We start from the raw sequence: 19,902 nt of genomic DNA on the forward strand, positions 1-19,902 counted from the left end.
AGTGGGAGCTTCGGCCTTCCCAGGAACTCTCTGGCCTTTCACTGTTTGCTGACTCGCCCCTGATTCCTTCTCGCGGTGGTGTCGAGAGCCTGGACGCTGGCCGGGTGGAGGTCTCACTGGGGGTTGGGGTGTCCCCTAGCCCACCGAATCGGGGGCAGCTAGGCCCAGGGGCTACGGCCCACCAGAGGACGGGGTGCGGCCTGCGGCAGGACCACCACCACCTCACTCATTCCCTCTGGACGGGGCAGCAGGACCCGCAGCAGTGGGACCCTTGTCTCCTTTGAGTGGTTTCCAGACCGGCTCTGTTCTTTGGGAAGGAAATGGCTGGAGGCACCATGTCTCCAGGTCCCAGTTCTGCCACAAGGTCCCAGTGAGTGACCCGGCTTTGGGCGACGACCAGGCCATGGTCCTGAGGGTGGCGAACTCAGGGGCGGTGGGACTGGGTGCCCTGTGCCTGGTTCACAGGCCTGCAGCCTCAGGCTCCAGCACCATCCTCAGCATCCCGGCGGGTCTCAGGCTTCCCTGGCTGTGGGTTCCCTCCCAGGCACGTCCAGGGCTGCAGCCAGCACCATCTTTGCAGACTCAGGACCTGGCAAACTCCCTGGGCTCTTCCCTGTCATCCTGCCCTTTCCTCTCCTGCTTCTTCTGCAATAAGAGGCAGGAAGGAGCCCGTGGGAGATGGGGAGACTCAGACCAGCCTCACCGTGTTTCCACACACCCCTGCCTGCCTGTCCAGAAGCCTCTCTCGGGCCCAGGGGACACACAGGTCTTAGGAATGGTTTATTGACAAATGGCTTCTGGGGGAGTGGCTGGGTTCCCTCTTAGCAGGGCCCACACACGGGGCTCACACAGAGCAAGGCTGCTCAGCTGGAATGTGGCCCCTCAACACTGCTGCGCCCAGGCTCCCGGCCACTGGGCCCCTTCGCAGGGGTCTGAGTGTCCCCCGAGGCCAGGGCCGGCTTCCCTCGAGGTGCTCGGTACTTGTTCTTCTGGCTGTAGAACAGGTTCCTCTGGAAAAGGCGGGGAAGGCGGCCCTGGTGCAGCAGCACAGCCAGGACCATCCCTGCAAGAGAAGGCAGGTCCCAGGTGGGCCGCAGAGCTCCTGGGCCCAAACACAGACAGGACACCCACTCCCAGGCCTGTGCCAGGACAGGGGAGCCAGGCAGCCTGGCCAGGGGTCCCAAGACCCCTGAGGCCCAGCCCCTGCCTGGTCCTGGTCTTCCCTCCCTGGTCATGCCCCTCCCTCTTGGTATGCCAGCTGTGGAGATGGGGGCAAGCCTGTGGGGTTCCTTGTACTTCTGAACCACCCTCTGGGATGAGTGACTGGAATTCCCCTCCCCCCACATTGTCCTGAGCCACCTCCAGAGCTTCTGTGGCCATTTTCCTCCGGGACCTGATGTGGCGTCCCAGGGTGGCTGTTTGCAGGGCTGTGGCCTGGCGTAGAAGTGGGGGATGTGAGTGGACAAGATGTGGGTGCCCCTGGGTGGGAGGCTGGGCCTGACTGAATCCTCAGGCCCACGTTCTTCCAGAACTCCAGGAGCAGAGACTCCTAAATCCCCGCCTGCCTTCTAGGTCATTGGGAAGGGCAGGTGTCCTGGGCAGAAGGGGAGAGTGGATCCTCCTCAGGTTTGATCTCAGTCCTCTAAGGATTTAAACTGCAGCGTGTTGGCTCCACTAGGGCTGGCCTGAGTGGGACCTGCCTGTCACCACCTGCAGCTGCTATGACTCCGGACAGTGGCCCCTGTGCCTATCACTTGCTGAGACCGGCCGTTCCCCTCACTCAGCCCTCCAAGGCCCACTCTGGTCCTATCTCTGCTCCCAGGAGGGCAGGCCCAAGGAGGCCGGATGACCTGCTCAGGGGCGCAGCCAGCAGGTGCGGGTGGCCGCTCACACCCAGGGAGCCAGCCCTATGTCCACACCTGGCTACGGGGCTCCTGCCTGCAGCCTCAGAGCTCCCCAGAGCTCATGCTGACACTGCATATGTGGATAAAGGAGGTTAATGGAGGGACACAGCCTGTTTTTCGGGTTCCTGAAGCTGCTCTAAGATGACAGGAAAGGGATGCTGTCAGAGGTGTCAAGCATCCAGATGGATGAGACGGGAAGAAACGCAGGGGCACAGCGCGGAACTGACAAGACACCGATGACATAGAGGGGCCAGATCCCGCCCCCCGCAGAGACGAAAGCCGGGAAACAACCCACTTCTTCCGCAGATGCCCCGTGCTTTCAGAAGCTGGTGCCCGGGTCTCTGTGGGATGGGGTAGCCCTGGGACTCACCTAGGAGGAGGGACAGCAATTCCACATGGGAAGCTCCAGAGCCCCAAATCCCAAAATACAGAAGCAGCCACTGCCTCCCTCCCTGGCCCTGGCAGGAGACAGGGTCCTCTCTAGAGAGGGCATGTGGACTCGAGTATCAGGCCCACCCAAACCTGGAGTCCCGCCTGAAACAGGGATCCCAGCCTCTTCCCACTTGGCTCCTAGAAGCCGCAGATGCCCTTTGGGCTTCTCCCTAGAGGTGGTTCTACAGTGAGAGGTTGTAGCAAGGTGAAGAGTATTTCCCCAGCGACATGTCCTTCCCAGAACACAGGATGTGCCCTTGTTAGAAATAGGGCCTGGGACATAACATTAGTTAAATTACAGTGATGTCATACTTGAGTAGAGTGAACCTTAAATTCAATGACTGGTGTCCCTATACGAAGAGAGAGACAATGACACAGAGGTGGCCGCCAGGGGAATCGGCAGACATGGGAGCGGTGTGTCTCCAAGCCCGGGGACAACGGGGGTGCCAGAGGCCCCCAGAGCGGGGAAGAGGCAGGAGGCTCCTCCCCAGCAGCCTCCAAGGAGAGCTGACCCTGTCAATGCCGCGATCACAGGCTCCAGCCCCCAGAGCTGGCTGAGCATACAACCCTGTTACGTGAAGACTCTTCGTTTGCGTCCTTTGCCTTGCAGCCCATGAAGCAACCACAGGCCATGGCGTGCAGCCTGAGAAACTCAGGAGGAAACTGATCGCCCACCTGGAACTCTGCCCAGGCCTCGCCGACACTCAAGTGCAGGTCAGAACCAGGATACTGTCTGGATACTGTCAGGAAGTCTGAAGTGTACCTGCCAGGTCCCCGTTCTCAAAAGCTACTGTGAGACGGGCACCAGCAAAAAGAAAGAATAAACCAAAACAGGAGGCCATGAGGAAAGCAGGAAATGGAAATGCAACCAGGAGAGCGGTGAAGGGTAGCCCCGGACCAGAGATGGACACCTGTGGGTAACCCGGAGCTGTGGATCCTTGGGGGAGACAGTGCTCACGCAGAGCACTGGTGTTGAATTAACCAAAGCACCCAGAAGCCTGGGCAGGAGAGAGTCCAGGACCTCATCACCCTCAGGAAGCAAGGCCTGTGTAGGAAAAGAGAGGCCTCCTGGGCCACCACAGCTCACCCAGGTTGTGTTTCCAAGCCAGGGAACTCGAGAGGGCTCTGGAGCTCATCAGGAGGAGGAGGCCGACCCACCCTGGGTGAAGGATCCGCAGGGGAGTGCGGGGGCCGCAAGGGAGGAAAGCCGGCCCCCTACATTGCAGGAGACAGCCCAGGGTTGACGCCTGAACTAAAGAGTCTCAGAGAAGCCCTGCAGGCCCAGTGTGTGGGGACAGAGAGGCCAACACTCAGCTGCTTCCTGGCAGAGGGCGGTGCTGCCTCGGGGACGAGGGGCAGGAGTGGGTTCCTGATGCACTTCCTGCCCTTTCTAGGGCCGTGCACATGCCTGAGATAGTGTGACCACATCGGAACCACGGCGACAGATCACGATGATGTCAGTGTCACCATTGCAGGGTCAGGGTGCCTGAGAGACCCCCAGCTCCTGTCTTTCCCCCCAGGGGAGGCTGAGGCATTGCCCCTGAGACCTCCCCAGTGTAGAGCCAGCAGAAGCTGAAAAAAGCTTCCAGAATTCCACAGGAACCCAACAGCCCTTCTGGTACCTCAGCAAGGTGGAGCCGAGTGTCTGAGAGCAGGTGCAGGAAGGAGAAGGTGTGGGCTCCACCTGGGCCTCTGACACCAGGAAACAGAATCCCCAGATCTAGGGCCAGGAGGGGGCTCCATGACCTCCCCCTGCTGCTCCTCTGCTTGGGTCCAAGATGCAAGGAAGGAGGGGCACACACCGTGCGGGAGCTGAGGGGTCCCCTGTGTGCATCAGCAAGTCCCAGACCCGCCCCACCAGGAGGCAAAGGGACCGGCTGCTCCACCCCATGCTCACAGCCCTGTAAGTGCACGATGGCACCCTATATCATCTAAGTGTGGCTCCCTGTATCCTGAGGATTCAGGGACTCCAGAATGAGCCCCTCTCGGGGGAGCCTGGCTCCGGGTGTGTGGAGATGCCACCTGGGATGGGAACCCCAGGTTCATGGAGCCCCACTGCAGACGCCGTTCCCCATGTGCCCAGCGCCCCTTGCAAGGTTGGCCTCTCCCCAGCCTGCCCCCTTCTTACCTGGCTGCAGCTTGCTCGGCACCAGGACGGTGTCCACAGTGAGACATGCCGTCACAGCCCCTTCCCCACACACCGTGCCCACTGCAGAGACCTCCCCAGGAGCACTGACCCAGCACCCTCACCTCCACTCTGTAGGACCCCACGTGCCACGACGCTCTCTGGGCCCCAGCAGCCCTAGGGACCCCCCCCCCCCGCCCTTACCTGTCAGAGGGCCCAGCCAGTACACCTGGGCGTACTCCAGTAAGGTGTGTCCTGAGCAGCCAAAGGTCACAGAGGTGGCCAGGGCAGGGTTGAAGAAGGCGGACGTGAAAGGCCCGGCTGTGGGCAGAGCACAGTCAACCCTGGTCCCCAGCCCTGCCTGACGCCCCTCTCCAGGCCAGGACTTGACACCCACCACCAAACCCACACCGAGAACCCCACTGTGTGCAGGCCTGGGGGTTGCTCTTGGCTCCTGGAGCCCTGCCTGGCCCCCCGTACTGACGGACACACAACACAGCCAGGCTGGTTCAGTCAAGCTCTGGGTCAGGGTCAGCAGCTTGGGGGCCCCAGGGCTGTCGAACACCCTCCTGACGTCTCACCCGGACTCCCGTGACCCACCCGTGCTACCCTCCAGCACCCCACCTTGGGGGATGTGGCCCTGGAGAAAGATAGGGACAGAGAGAGACGGAGACAGAGACTAAGAGAGACAGATAGTGAGAGAGAGACAAAAAGAAACAGAGACAGGGAGACAGAGAGAGAGAGGAGAGACAGAGAGAGATCTCAGAAAGGGGCAGCAGCAGAGGAGAGGCGAGGACCCGGCTGTGTGATGTGAGACAAGGGAAGGTGGCTGCAGCCCCAGGCCAGGGTGACCACCCGAAATAACAGGATCCACCAACACCAGGGTCCTGCCTCTGGGCCGGGAAGAGCAGGGAGTGGGCCCAGCGGAGGGCAAGGGCCACAGGGACATGGAGCCTGCGTCCACCCACGTGGAAACCAGGACCCTGAGGATGGGCAGCTCTGTGCCTGAAACCAGGCTCCTTCGGCTTCATGGAGGCAGGACCTTTGACAGGAGCTCTCCAGTGCCACCCAGGACAGAGGCCCGGGCAATCTGCCACAGAGGTGTGTCACTGCAGAGCTCCCTGCTCACCCGTGCCTCAGTTTCCCGATCTGTACAAGGCTCTGGTGGCACCTTCCTGTGGCCTTTGTGGTCCAGGTTCCGTGGTGTCTGCCCAGTGCTGGGTCAGGGGCAGTGCCATGGACCCAAGTGCTGGTCCTGTCCTGATTAGGACCTCGGACCCTGGGAAGGAGACCTGGCGCCATGCTCCCTGCAGCCCTTCCTGTGGTGTCCCCAGTGCCTGGAGCACGAGGCGGCCGCCCCTGGCTCTCCCCAGAGCCCCAGCACTGTGGACACCTGTCCCGGGAGCTTGCCGAACAAAGGCTTTCGTGGTGGTGGAGCCTAGCGCTCAGAGGGGAAAGCAGACATGGGGGGCTGGATCAGACGGAGCGTCTGAGTGGAGGGAGCTCACAAGGGGGTGAGGGGACTATGAGAAGTAGGTCCCACGGTCAGCCTAGGTGCAGGCAGGAACCGCAGGATGCAGGTGTCATTAGGAGGCCAGGGAGACCGAGTGGGGCAGGTGGGACAGGACCTGTCACTCTGGAAGGGGTGATAGAGGGTGCAGGGACTCCCACACCAGACCAGGGCTGGGCCAGGAAGCGCCTGCTTCGGCGGTCCCAAATACCCCAGATGCAGAACTTCTGGGAGGAATGGGAACAGCTGGGACTGGGGAGAGGTGCAGTGGCCATGATGGCCCTGGCAGGGGACAGGCTCCCCCACAGTGCCCCATGTCCAGCACAGGCCCTCGTCCACCCGCCAGGTCCCAGGAAATCACCACCCCTTCTCATGGGTTTGTTGGCCACCCGGGCCAGCGGCCCACTATCCTGGGTGTGAACAGGCCTGAGTGTGCCTGGAGGTCACACAGGTGGAGGGGTCTTGAGGGGCTCAATTAGTGCTCACCTGTGTAGGCCGTGACGGTGACCAGCAGAGCCACGGCGGGCACCCTGTAGGCGGGAGGACTGTGCCGCAGGTGCAGGAGGATCAGATGGAAACAAAAGGCGCAGGCGGCCTCCACAAGCGCCCCGTGGGGCACAGATGTGCGCAGGGCCGAGCTGCAGCTCTGGGCCATGAGGCTCTGTAGCAGGTGCAGGTCGCTGAGCTCCCAGGCCCAGCAGAGGTGCGTCAGGGTGCAGGCGGCCTGCATGCCCAGCCCCTGGGCCGCCAGCTTCAGCAGCGTGCCAGGCAGAGACGCCTCGGCCATGAGGAACTCCTGCAGGGACACGGTGGGGTTGGCCAAGGCCCCGTCCAAGGTGGCCCCATGCGCCAGGAAGAGCAGGAAGAGCAGGGTGAGCAGCAGGTCAGGCCCAAAGCCCCCAGCCCAGGGCCCGAGCTCGACCAGCATCCTCATCTCCAGGCAGCAGGCCCCGAGCTGCACCGCGCCCACCACCTCCCGGGCGAAGCCTTCATAGGCGCCCACTGGGAGCAGGGCCTTGGAGGCCCGCCTGGCCCCCTCACAGAGGGCGAAGGTGGCAAAGAAGAAGGAGAGGGACACGTTAAGACCTGCCATCGGCCTGGGCCCTGCCGAGGAGCTGTGCCTGCAGGACACCGGAGGGGACAGGGCAGGATCTGGCCGGTTCCCACAACCCAGAGGGCCCAGGAGTGTGGGAGAGGGCACCTGGGCCTCTGGGAACACCACACCTGCAGCCCCAGCTCCCGCCCCACCAGCTGCCACCCAGGTGCACTGCCAGGATGGCCACAGGGGCCCTGGCCCACAGCCTGGCATCCTCCCGGCACGCGACACACCCGGACCCACTGGCCACGCTCGGCCAGCCCTGGACTCTGGAGACTGGCCCAGCTCTTCTGAGCCCCCAGCTGAGCTCCACTACTCCTACCTGCGCTCTTGGCTCCAGGACCCCAATACCTGCTCCCTGCACCTGGCCCCTCTTGAGGCAGGGTCCCCCAGATCCCTGCACCTCCTCCAGGTCCCTGCCTGAACAAGGGCCCCCATTTCTGCCTCCCTGCATGAATGCTGTGTCCATCTCAGTGAGGGTCCCATGCTTATTGCACCTGCGCTGTGTCCCCACTGGGGTGAGACCCCCACTGAACCTGCACTGGGAGGGCCCCTCATGGCCCCTGCTCCTGTTCCCTGACCCTGCCTAGGTGAAGCTCACTCCTGCCTGCAACTGTAGGTGTCTTCCCTTGAGTGAGCACCCCCCTGCTCCCTGCACCTGGCTGTGTCCCCACCGAGGCCAGGCCCCCTGCATGTGGGCTGTGTCCCTGCCCATGGGAAGGTCCCCTCATTCCTGGTTGCCCGCACCTCCACTGTGTCCCCACCTCAGCAGGGACCTCCAGGCTTCTTGACCTGCCTAGGGTCCAGTCTGGGTGAGACCCTCCTCCACCTGCTGTGTGTCCCCTCTGGTCAAGAGTTAGCAGCAGCCTCTGCCCCAGGCCCACATTCTCTGCCCTGTGCTGCCCTCACCTGCCCCTCAGGAGAACTCAAGACCACCCCTCACATCAACCTCCCTCCCACCTTCCTGCCCAGAAAGCGCTTCCCAGAGATGAAAACCGAAAGGGCCATCGTCATTTGCTTGAAATTCCTGCAGAGGGGCCAGTTGCCCACAGCTGCTTGGAGGTGGTGCTGAGCCTGGGTGTCTGCAGGGGGAGAGAGCCAGGGCTGGGACCATCCAGAGCTCCGGACCCCGAGGGATGGGGCATGAACCCTGAGGGCCCCACGATGGGCAGTCTGTCACCCTGCAGCATGGCTCCTGTCCACTGGGTCTGCATCCAAGCACTGGGACACCAGCCACGGCCATACGGGTACAGCACGTGGGACCTGCCCGGTGTCCCCCCCGCAGCCCTTTCCTTCTCCCCCAGGACCGACTCCAGTCCCCGAGGGCCTTCCCCCAACCTGGCCCACAGCTCCCCTTTCTCTGAGACTTAGATTTCCTTTTATTTTTAGAAACCCAGTTGGGTCCCACCTGGTGTCCCCCTGGCACAGCTGGGGAGACTGAGACCAGGAGGGAAGGGACCTGCCTGAGGGCACTGCCTGTTTTCAGGGAGAACCTTGTCCCTGAGAGTTCGTGTCCCTTGCACATGTTTGAGAGTTTTGTTCCTTTTCATTATTGACTTGAACCCATGTCATGAAGAGTCACAATCTGGCCATTTTTCTGATGATGAACATGTGGGTGGATTTCAGTTCTTACTACTATGAATAAAGCTGCTATTAGCATTTTGGTCTATTCCTTTTGAAGACACAGACTTTTATGTCTTTGGGGTAAATTCCTAAAATGCCCCGGGTGAGCTCTGTCCACTGAATAAATCCCAGATCTGTAAAATTGGAAAGAAGACTTTATTTCCTAGAAAGGGGTAGGCCCTTCAGGGTGGCCGGGCAGAGCCCGGGCCGGGCACCTGGAAGGAGGGGGTTGAGGCAGGAGCTTCTTGCTGAACAGGTCAGCTAAGCACACACGCTCCCTGGGTTGCTGGAGGAGCCATGAACATTCAGGAAGGGGTCGTCACTCATGCATACTGAACAAGCACGCATGTGACATGCGTCCCAAGTTCCCTTGGGGGTGGACATGTGACATCTAAATGTGTTCCTATGAGACCCTTGCCTGGAAAGGTGAAGCAGTATCACAAAGGCGCTCAGTGCACAGCCCCTGAAAACCAACCAGAACCAGTCCCTGCTGGGTGGTCCCGGGTCAGAATTCCAGAAATCAGCCTCTTGGCCAATCAAACTCAGGGCTTGTGACACAGAGGAGTGGGGCTGTGTGTCAGCGTCTGCAGTGGGTGAGCTGCACCTGAGTGAGTATGGCTTTCCTGGAGGCCAGTGCTGGTTTAGCTGCTAGAGCAAAAGAGAACCTTCCTGGCCGGCAGCCCCTGGTTTCTGCTTTTAAGTGTCCGGTGCGTGACTCCACCCCTGCCAGGCAGGGCCTCAGGTCTTGTTGATCGTTTGCTATCTTATCGCCACGAGGGACCTGCTTTGTCAGTCTCCTCTCCACCTTCACCTTCATGCGGGTGAGTGTGGTGTCCCAACCACAGACGGAGGGGCTGTGACGCGGCGGGTCCCACCTCCCACTCTTCATGGCGGATTTTTGGCATGTTTTTCAGATTTCTCTGGAATCCCCTTGGCCGAGAGGGGTCCGTTCAGCTTGTTGGTGCGGGGGCTCGGAATTTCATTTCTGGTTCTCTTATGGCAGGCGAGTGAAAACGTTTTAAGGGACTGTCCAAACCTTTCCCGAAGTGGTTGCAGTGTTTTAACTCTCGCCATTCGTGTATGACAGTTTTGGTGTCTTTAAAAGTCGGTGGTGTCGAGATTTAAAAACTGTGTCTCTTCCGCTGATTGTGCGGTTCTGACTCTTCCTGGCTTAAAGTTGCATTTCCCTCATGACAAAAACTTGTTAAGCAATTAGTCCTGAACTGTCTGTCCATTCCAGTCTCCTCTGTTCATTTTTAAAGTGGGGTTGTGTGTCTTTTTATTGATTTGTGATAATTCTTTCTATATTCTGGATACAAGATTTTTGTGTGAGATTTGTTTGGCAGTATCTCCGCAGGCTTCCTGGTCATTTTCTGTGTAGTGTCTTTTGATAACTAGAGTATTTTCCTTCAAATAAAGCCAAATTGATTATTTTTAAATGCACTCGTCACTGCTTTTTCCTCCCTGCCCAGGAAATGTCTGTGCCCTCTCAGGTCACAGCAATGTTCCCTGATGTTTTCTCCCAGACGTTTCATGATTTCCCTGTGAAGTGAGGTCAATGAAACCTATCCAGATAGTCGGCACTTCTTGCACAACATAAGGGTGTGGTTTCGTGTGTTTCCACCTGGATGTCCAGTTGCTCTGGACACCACGCCCAGCCCTGGCTCCACCTTGTGGGTACAAGGCTCTGCCTCTCCTGAGTGATGGGCAGTCAGAGTGGAAACCCCCACTCCCGCTTTGGGAAAGTCCCCAAATGTCTCTCCTGGACAGTGTTTCCCTCTGAGAAATGCAGCGTACCCCGTGGAGGCGAGGCCGGCTGTGACGCTGCCCCTGCTGCCCAGACCGTGGGCCGGGACCGGGCGGGCCGCACAGGCCTGGAGTGTGGCCACTGGAGCCAGCTGGATGGAGGCCTGACTGTGGGAGGCAACTGGCCATCCCTGGCACTGGGAGGGCAACAGACAGGGGTGATGGGGGTGTTGGGGTGCACAGGCCATGCTTTGGGGACCACAGCCTGGTTTCCAGCCCCTGGGACGCTGCCTCCACTCCCTGAGCTGCCCTCCTGGCCCTGGGCATGGGACCAGGACTGGAGGCAGAAAGCAAGGGGTGGGCTCTGTGTGCGGCAGTGCAGGCCACTCTCAGCCATCACCACCTGCCCAGAACCCCCTCAGCCTGGGCCGAGAGCCCACCTGGCCTATACCACACGGCTGGAGGCCCCACACAGAGCCTCCGAGCACAGAGCCCCCCAGCCCACAGCTCCAGGAGGGAGTAGCCAGAGCCACCCTCATCTCCCAGAATCCCTGCCCGGAGCCCCCACAGCCCCCTCCCACGGGCTCTGCTTAAGGACTGACCTTCCTGGACCTCTGGTGTGTGCCTGAGCAGAAGGTCAGAGAGCCCACGTCCTGAAGGGTATTAGAGTCCAGTGCCGGCCGGCCTGAGGCCCAGTTACCATCAAACAGGGTGCTGTTGGGGCTCCCTCTGTGGTTCTGAGTCAGGGCCCAGCCTCCCCCCATGACCAGGTCCTGTGCAAGCCCCCAGAGCTTGCCCTGCAGAGGACCCTGGCCAGCCCTGAGCTGGCCTCTGAGGGCGTCATGGGAGCCACTCCCGTTATCTGACCCGTGACCTGTCCAGGACACCTGCCCTCGGCCGTGCGGGACCGCACTCCTGCTCCTGAGCCAGTTCCGCCCGCCTCCCCACATCCCCTCCAAGAAGCTGGGAGGGGCCCCTGGGAGGGGCTGCATCACTGCAGGGAGCAGGCAGCGGATGCCCGGACTCCACCCAAGGCCAGGAACCCCAAGTCAGAGGAGGTCTTCCTGGAAACGGGCAGCCCCTGAGAAATGAAACTAAAGCCGCAGTCACGTGGAGGTGGCGGTGCATCAGGGTGGGGCGCAGGAAGCTGTGAGAAAGAAGTAGATCCGTATCTTATTTCTATGGCAGGACATAGTTCAAGCCACAGGGAGGGGAGGGGACCATTGGAGGAACAATGGAAGTAGGGGAGGGTCCACCCTATACTCCCTCTCCCCGGAAACAGGTGCGAGGGGTGCCTGAGGCCTCTGCCCAGGCCACCTCCTCAGTGTCTGGCGGTCAGAGGGTCCACCCCAGTGTGCGTGGGAACAGGCCTCCCTTCCACATGAAGGTCACCTGGGGCCACCTGGTGGGCCTTCCCTGTCCTTTCCGATCACTGGGGATGGGGGAAACTGGCCTTGGAAGGCCTGAGGACCCCTCTTGGTCAGCCTTGCCTCTGGCTCAGAGCTTTGGGCCAGGGCCCAACCTGATCCAGGACTGGCTGAGTGTCCCCCACACGGCCACTCTACTCCCACACCTGGAGGTGGGACTTAGTCAACCTGCCCTCCCAGAAGCAGCCAGATGGGGAGGGGGCTACGGGCCCCTCTGGTGTCACCCTGTGCCCACAGCCTGGGAAGGAGGCCCCCACCTCGGGGCCAGGGGATGTCCTGGCATAGATGGAGCTGTTTGGTGTCACCTGGACCAGAGGCCTGTGGGACCCAGGGCCTTGGTGCCGTGCCTGGGAGACCCAGGCCTGGAGATGGCCCTGCAGACTTTACTGTCACAGGGCATGACGGCCCCATACTCACAGGGCCTCCCGGGAAACACCGAACTGGAAGGTTGTGGGTCCATTTGGAGGTGGCTGTGAGGGGCTGCTGGTGAGCAGGCTTGGGGGTCTGCTCATGGCCTGGGAGATCAGGCTACCTGCAAGTCCCCATGGTGCCCCACACGGTGCTGGAACGGGGTCTTCCTCCACCCCTGCCAGCCACGGCCTGCTGAGCCGCCTGCTGAAAGCCACAGTGACACAGCCTGGGCTGGAGAAGACGGTGGCTCCAAAGACCCGCGGCAGCCACAGGACCCTGTGGAAAGGAGGGCTGCGGCTGCGGCTGTCAGGAGCGCTTCTGCCTGTTTGTAGGGTTGTGTGTGTGTAGGTTTTGTGTGGACATGTCCAAAGCAAACATGTTAACTCGCTTCCCTCTGCTGTCCCGTCACCACGTAGCATGAGAGGCACTGACTTATGTCACACTCTTAAAGCCTTGTGAATTTTACCACAGAATGTTTATGTTATGGGATATCAGGGGATAAATAACCACCTTCAAGGACTTCATCTCCTCTGCTGGGGATGGGACGAGCGTGTTTTCCGCTGTACCCAGGGCACTTGTATCAGGTTTGGTGGAAGCGTGACCTCAGTATGGTGTTTTTAGTCACACACTATGGTGTTTTTAGAGATTAAGTATGGCTTAAGGAGACAGGTACGGGTGCCAAGCTGACAAGGGGTGGACTCGTGATGCTTAATTTTTTGTGTCAAGTTGACTGGGCTCAAGGATGTCCAGAGAGCTGGCAAATCACGGCTTCTGGTGCGTCTGTAAGGGCGTTTCAGGAAGAGGTGAGGATCGTCAGTCGTCTGAGGAAGGCAGATCTGCCCTCAGCTATGAGGGTGGGTAGCACCCAGCCCAGTGCAGACCCAGGCACAGGGGGCTTCTCTGTCTTCTTGGGCTGGGATGTCCATCTCCTCCTGCCCACAGACCAGGCATTTTCGGTCCCCAGGCCTTGTGCTCTGGGACTGACACCAGCGCTTCTCTGATTCTCAGGCCTTCGGGCTCGGACGGAATGATGCCACCGGCTGTTCCAGTTCACCGGCTTCGGGACAACAGTTTGTGGGACTTCTCAGCCTCCATGATCAAGGAGCCGATTCCCATAAAAATCTCCTACATAGATCTCCCCGGACTCTCTTTCTCTGGAGAACCCTGACTCCTATACTGGGGCCTAGAGGTTTGGTTGTCGCGGGCTCCAGGCCTTCTTCCAGCACCCGGCGGTACCCCCAGCTCATGGGCCCCAAGTGGGGAGGAACAGTCGGCCTGAGGGAGGTGCCTCCTGGGCCCCACCGTGGGCTCCTGTGCAGACAGGCAGGGTGGGGAGCAAGGACAAGGCTGTCCCCTCCTCTGGCCTCCGCCTACAGGTGTGACTTCTTTCCAGCCTTTTCTGTGGATGGGGGGTGCACACGGGCAGGCCAGCCCCAGGCGCCCTCAGGACTGCACCCTAGGCCTGCCCTGGGAGAGTGGGGATGGGGCTGGGGCCTCACCTTGCTCAAGACCCAATCCCGGGGCAGCTGCGCTCCTGGCTTTTCGCCTGCAGGACAGAGGGTCCTAGAGTGGCCTGGCCCTGCGGTGGGCAGCATGGTGTGGGCATGCAGGTGAGGCCTGCCTGAGGTGCCCAACCCCCTTTCTGCCAGCTGGGACCTCCTAGTTCAGTGATGTGTCTTCCTGTCTGGCATTTCAGATAAGGACTCTGCAGCTGTGGGGGCTGGACTGTGAGGACACAGGGAGCCTGGGAAAAGGGTTGATGAAGGGTCCCTGTGGCCACAAGCCACGTGAAGAGGGGCAGAGCCAGGCTCCTGTTTAAGCTATTGTGGGCCCAGGGGTCTCCTTGTCCAGGATGGAAAGCCTTGGAGCACGAGGCACAGGCCCTTCCCCCTCCGCCAGCCAAAGCCTTGAGGGCCGGTCACAGCCCGGACAAGCTCAGTCCCCTCCAAAGGTGCTGCCCAACACCTGGCCTCCCACGCCGCATCCCATCCCAGTTCTACCCTGGGATCCTCACACACCCACACAGGCAAGGGGAGAAGCCAGGGCACCCCTAGGCTTGGCAGAGCGGGGGATCCCCACTATGTCGTCTTTGTTCGGTCCCTCCTGGGGAACCAGGGGCCTGTGGGTGAAGGAAGTTAACCCTGGAAGGGCCTGGGGACATCTCTGGACCAGCCTCACCCTGGCTTTGATCTCTGTTCCAGGGCCCAGACGGACCACTCTGTTCCCACACCTGGCTCGAGGTGGGACGGGGACCTTCCCAGCCTTCCCAGAGCTAACCCAGAGGAGTGCACAGGGTGGGTAGGCAGAGGGTTCAGGGGCCGCTTCCAATGGGGTGAGCCTGAGGAAAGGGTGCTGTGAGCTGAGCAAGGACCCCGCTCTATTTCTGCTCATCTGCCCCCCAGAGCCGCAGGGAATGCCGGACCCACCTGAGCTGGGGGCATATGGGACTCAGCACTGCACTGTGGCGCCCAATGGGAAGCCCCTGCTCTCTTCCGCCTCTCCCTGACCTTGAGGATTGGAACCTTGGGGAGCCTTGGGTGAGGTCCCCTCCCAGGAAATACTGAGCTGAGACACTGCGGGCCCATTCTGAGGTGGCTGTGAGGGGGTGCAGGTGAGTGTACTTGGGGTTCCTTCAAGGCGAGTCCCAGCAGGTCACCTGCGGAAGGCCCTGGGCAGGTGCCCCTCCCTGTCCTGGAACACCACTCTTCCCCATCGCCCCGGAGGACCAGGCCCAGGCAAGGCTAGGGATCACGACTGTTTATTGCCCCATCCCTGTCGGTACCCAGCTGAGCCAACCCAGGACCAATGGGGCTCCACAACCAGGTGTTCCCCCCACACGGGGCCCGCGCATCCCTGGTGGCCTGGGCCCCCACCAGGAAGCTGCACCACAATGATGATGGTGGACTTGTTCCTGATCTGATAGTCCTGGAGCTTTTTCTCCGGGTCCAGGGGGTAGTTGGCAAACATCAAAAGGAAATCCATGGTGTCTGGGGCAGAGAGCAGGAGCGTCAGCCTGGGCCTGGCCTCCAAATTCCTGCAGGGCCCTGGCTGGGGGAGGAATCCCAGCATATTCCCCAAGAGAGGTGAGGGGACAGTGTTTTTGGGGTCTGCACTCTCAGTTCCTTTCTTGGGGCATTTCACCTGCTGGGGTGAGCTCTGTACCCTGTCTGTTTGCTGGGCTTACACCCACATCCTGTCTGAATTTAGGGGGCAAAGGGAGCACAGAGGAGGGGCTCAGAGAAGGCAGAAATCAGGGGCAGGCCCTCCCCGGGATGGAGGAGCCCTGAGTGCAAGCGTGGGGCCTCTCCTTGTCCAGCAAGGACACCGAGGAGGTTGGCCGCTGCTGAACCCCCAAACCTCCACATCCAGAGACGGAAATGGAGACTCCGCCAGGAGTTACGGAGTGCCACCCTGCCAGGCACAGACCCCAGAGTGAGGAACCGCAGGACCCGCAGCAAAGCCCCCAGGCCTCATGTCCACCCCAAGCCCTGGATGGGGACCCAGCCATCCCCTCCCCATTTGTAGCCCTAGGGGAGACCCAGAGCCCTGCCCAGGACTCCTCACCTGCAGTCGAGCCCACCCCCCTGCTCACCTGCCTTCAGCACAGCCTTGGACACCAACTTCATCAGCCACTTCACAGTCATGGTATTGAATTCCTCCTCAGAACTGGCCACATCCAGCACCGTGTTCTTGCCCATGACACCGTGTACCACCAGCTGGTACATCATCTTCCTCCCGGAGCTGACAACGGGCAGACAGGACGGCCTGCAGCTGCAGCTGCTGCTGCTCTGGGGGCCCCCTCCTGCCCCTCCCTTCCTTCCTCCCCAGGCGCCTCCTCTCTTTCCTCCTCAGGGCCCTCCCCTCCTCCCTCCCCTCCCATCCTCCTTCCCCTCCCCTCCTCCTTCCCCGCCCCTCGTCCTCTTTTCCTTCCTCCCTAAGCCCTCCTCCCTCCCTGATCCCCTGCCCTTGGGGATTTCCACTTTTCCTGCCTTCCCCAGGCAGCTTTGGCTCCCTAAGAGTTTGGCTGAGAAGGGGCTGCGCCTGCTCAAGCTGCTAGGGCTCTCGGAGGGCGCGTGTGTCCCTGTGCACCTTTGTGTGTGTGTGACACGTATTGGAGGGCGTGTGTGTCCCTGTGCACCTTGGCATGTGTGACACACGTCAGAGGGTCTGTGTGTCCCTGTGCACCTTTGTGTGTCTCTGTGCACCTTTGTGTGTGTGACACACATGTTGGAGGGTGTGCATATCCCTGTGCACCTTTGCATGTGTGACACGTGAGTGTGCACGTCCCCGTGTGGTGAGGATCTGCAGATTCTGTGTGTGTGCATTCCTGTGTGTCCTGGTGTCTTGTGTCCCTCCGTGCATGTGTGGTGTGAGCACGTGTCCCTGTGTCTCCGTCTGCATGTGTCCCTCTGCGTGTGTGTGGTGTGAGCATGTGTGTCCCTGTGTCCCCGTTTATCCATGTGTTCCTCCACGTGTGTGGCATGAGTGCATGTCCGTGTCTCCGTCTATCTGCCTGTGTCCCTCCGCGTGTGTGTGGCATGAGCGTGTGTGTCCCCGAGTCTCCATGTGCATCCCTCCGCGTGTGTGTGGCATGAGCGTGCGTATCCCCGTGTCTCCATCTGTGTGTGTCCCTCCGCATATGGGTGGTGTGAGTGTGTGGGTCCCCGTGTCTCCGTCTCTCTGTGTGTGTCCCTCCACATCTCTGTCCTTGTGTCTCCATCTCTCTGCATGTGTCCCTCCACGTGTGTGTGGCATGAGCGTGCGTGTCCCCGTGTCTCTGTCCATATGTGTCCCTCCGTGTGTGGGGTGTGTGTGTGTCCCCGTGTCTCCATCTGTGTGTATCCCTCGTGTGTGTGTGGCATGAGCGTGTGTGTGGCATGTGCATGCATGTCCCCATGTCTCCATCTGTGTGTGCTCCTCCACGTGTGTGTAGCGTGAGCGTGCGTGTCCCCATGTCTCCGTCTGTGTGTCCCTCCGTGTGTGTGGAGTGAGTGTGCGTGTCCCCGTGTCTCCATCTGTATGTGTCCCTCTGCATGTGTGTGGCATGAGCGTGCGTGTCCCCGTGTCTCCATCTGTGTGTGTCCCTCCGTGTGTGTGGTGTGAGCGTGCGGGTCCCTGTGTAGTGGGGTCTGAACCCATCTGGATGTGAGCTTTCCTGTCCCAACTGCCCCCAGTGCAGGTGACCAAGGAGGATGGTGCCGTCTACCTCCTCCACTTTCAGGAGCAGGTCATGTGAGGAAGGTTGGGGGGCTGGGGACCCCTTCTTTCCTTCCTCGTTCTCTGTAGATTCCCAGCTGTGCTGCAGAAAGCCTGTCTGGGCAGGATCCTCACCAGGGACAAAGCCCCTCCTCCCATTGCGGACTCCTCAGCCCTGCACCGCCTCTCGGTCCATCTCGGATTCTGGCTAAGCCATGGTGGACAGCTCTGTGTGGGCTTAGATACCACACAGGAGCCTGCTCGTCCACTGACAATAGTTCCTAGGGGGAGAGTGTCGCAGCCCTGGGTCCTCAGCCCTGGAAACTGAGCCTGCAGGACCTGCTCCGTGTTCTGGGCTCCCGTGTCTGCAGATGCTCCCAGAAGCTGACCCTCCTAAAGCTCCTTCTCAAAGCCTTTCCCCTCCCTGGTGGCACGTCAATCTTCACTCCTCCCCTTCAGCCAATGGCAGACAAAGTCAGGCCACAGAACACAGATCTGTGATGTGCAGGTCTTAACACTGGTCCAAAATCTGCTTTTTCAGAAACTTTCTGGGTATAAAGTCCATAGCTGGACTGGAGCTGTGCAGCTGGATCCTTTGCTGCAGGATGCACCATGGAATCTTTTCACCAGACACCCGTGGGGTGAGCGCTCACCAGAAACAAAACCACCCCTTGTGCTTGCTGGGCCCTGAGGCCAGGGGTCTGCGTCGGCGGCCAGCAGCCTCTTCTGTAAAAGGCCGGTCGGTGAACATCCTCAGCCTCCTTGGTGAGGTGCCCACGCTGTCGGTGGAGGGTGGAGTCAGCAGCAGACACTGGAGGATGACGCGGACGAAGGCCAGGCTGAGCTCCTGTGACTCCGTTTACGGAAATAGTCTGTGCCCATCTGGCTGTGGTTTGAGACCCCGGCTCTGCACATCCCAACCCAGGAAGGGCTGCCTTGGACACTCTTCCCGGCTGCCCTGCGTGGGCTGTAGTGTTTATGGAAGCACGGCAAGAATCTTCGGCCAAAGCCCCGGCTCCCACTTGGCTAGAGGAAGAAGCAGCTGGAGCCCTGTACGTGTCCCTGACAGCTCGGGCCCGGGAGTGGAGGAGGGAGAATGGCTGGACTTCCAGGGCAGAAGCAGCACCCCCCGAACAGGTGGCCCATGAGGAGCACAGGGGCCTTTGGGGTGCGTCGTTCCTCCTGGAGCCAGCGGCCCCTGGTCCCGAGCGAGCGTCCTCTGAGCAGAGGCTCTGGCTCCTGCTGTGGGCGCACTCAGTGCCCCGCCCGCTCCTATCCTGAGCAGAGCAGCTCCCCGTGGTGGCACGGGGTCTCCTGTCACACCCTCTCTTCAAGAACCGAGTTTTATTGACAGAGCTGGAAGCTTCGCAGTAGTGGACTTTGTTCTTGCAGGACCAAGGCCAGCTTTTCTAAGCAGAGCAGAGCATGGCCATGATTCTGCTTCATGAGCTAAGGCTTCTTTCCACTGAGTGATTTTCCCCACATCAGAGTTCTTGAGCGGCCAGAATTCCAGATGGCAACTGTGAAACTGCCATCCTAGAGGACACCCAGGAGGCCACTGCCATCCCAGAGGACACCCAGGAGGCCATACCGTGGGAGCACCTGCAGCACGGCCTGAAAGAGGTGCCGATTCAGATGGAGAAGACCCCGCGAGAACAGCCAGGGGCGGTCAGGATGAGGCTGTGCAATCTCTTGAGTTTCCCAGTAAAGCCAGGGACACCTCTGCCGAGGCAGCTCGTGACTGAGTTTCCCAGTGAAGCCACTCAAAAACAGCCACAGCCCAGTTAGCAGGGGGCCAGGAGCCTCTCCCATCCTGGGCAGAGGGAAGGCGGGGCAGTTCACAGGGACTCAAAGCCAAGACTAAGCCCTTGTAAGGATTTGGGGTGGCGGCTAGGCTGGTGGGGGCCCTTCTGAGCTCCTCCCTATGGGACTTGCAGCCTTTTCTTCCTGGGGACACAGCTCCCAGGCACAGCATTTGTGCTGGACTAGAGACCCTGAACCTTTCCCACGACCTGGCCATGGCCCCATTTTTAGGAAAACAAAATGAACCCGTAGTGAAGGGCATTGTGAGATCTGCACAGCGCAGCCCTGGCCTTTCTGGGAGGCTCCCGGTAAGAGGGATTCGAGGTCTGGAGAAAGTGCACATGGTCATGGCCTCCAGGGGTCTGGGCCAGGCAGGGGTCAGAGGAAGCTGTAAGTTCTTCCTTCGAGTGAAAATGTGGAAGCTCTCAATAAGGAGAGGAAAATAATCCTATGCTGAGATAAAGATTAAAGAATGAAACTTCTATCTGGGAAGCTGTGAACACTATATTATTATTATAATGGTTCTGTTTTATTATTGTTGTCAATCTCCTACTGTATCCAATTTATAAATTAAAATTGATCATAAGTGTGTATGTATAGGAAAAAACATAGTGTCTACAGGGTTCAGT

General features: G+C 60.1%; 1 protein-coding gene across 2 annotated transcripts; it reads right to left on the reverse strand.

Moving 5' to 3' along the window:
• Window positions 1-816: 816 nt before the first annotated feature.
• On the reverse strand, window positions 817-7,308 carry AQP12B (aquaporin 12B). 2 transcript variants are annotated; one of them, XM_038000706.1, is made up of 4 exons: window positions 6,942-7,308; window positions 6,458-6,905; window positions 4,666-4,782; window positions 817-1,063 (listed from the first exon to the last, which is right to left on the reverse strand). In XM_038000706.1, exons 1-4 carry the CDS (start codon window positions 7,278-7,280, stop codon window positions 864-866), a joined length of 1,104 nt encoding a protein of 367 aa, XP_037856634.1. In that variant the 5' UTR covers window positions 7,281-7,308; the 3' UTR covers window positions 817-863. The 2 variants fall into 2 exon arrangements, with proteins under 2 accessions (XP_037856634.1, XP_007965109.1); XM_007966918.2 differs by having other exon boundaries at window positions 6,458-7,308.
• Window positions 7,309-19,902: the final 12,594 nt, after the last annotated feature.

Source organism: Chlorocebus sabaeus, chromosome 10, assembly GCF_047675955.1.
Source record: "Chlorocebus sabaeus isolate Y175 chromosome 10, mChlSab1.0.hap1, whole genome shotgun sequence".
Lineage (NCBI taxonomy): Eukaryota > Metazoa > Chordata > Mammalia > Primates > Cercopithecidae > Chlorocebus > Chlorocebus sabaeus.

Coding starts and splice junctions, on each gene's coding strand:
- AQP12B (XM_007966918.2), bottom strand. CDS start 7,280: ATGCCAGGCTGTGGGCCAGGGCCCCTGTGGCCATCCTGGCAGTGCACC. Junction 4,783..6,457: donor CACCGTCACGGCCTACACAG/GTGAGCACTAAT, acceptor CTCTGCCCACAG/CCGGGCCTTTCACGTCCGCC. Junction 1,064..4,665: donor CTGGCTGGGCCCTCTGACAG/GTAAGGGCGGGG, acceptor CTTCTCTTGCAG/GGATGGTCCTGGCTGTGCTG.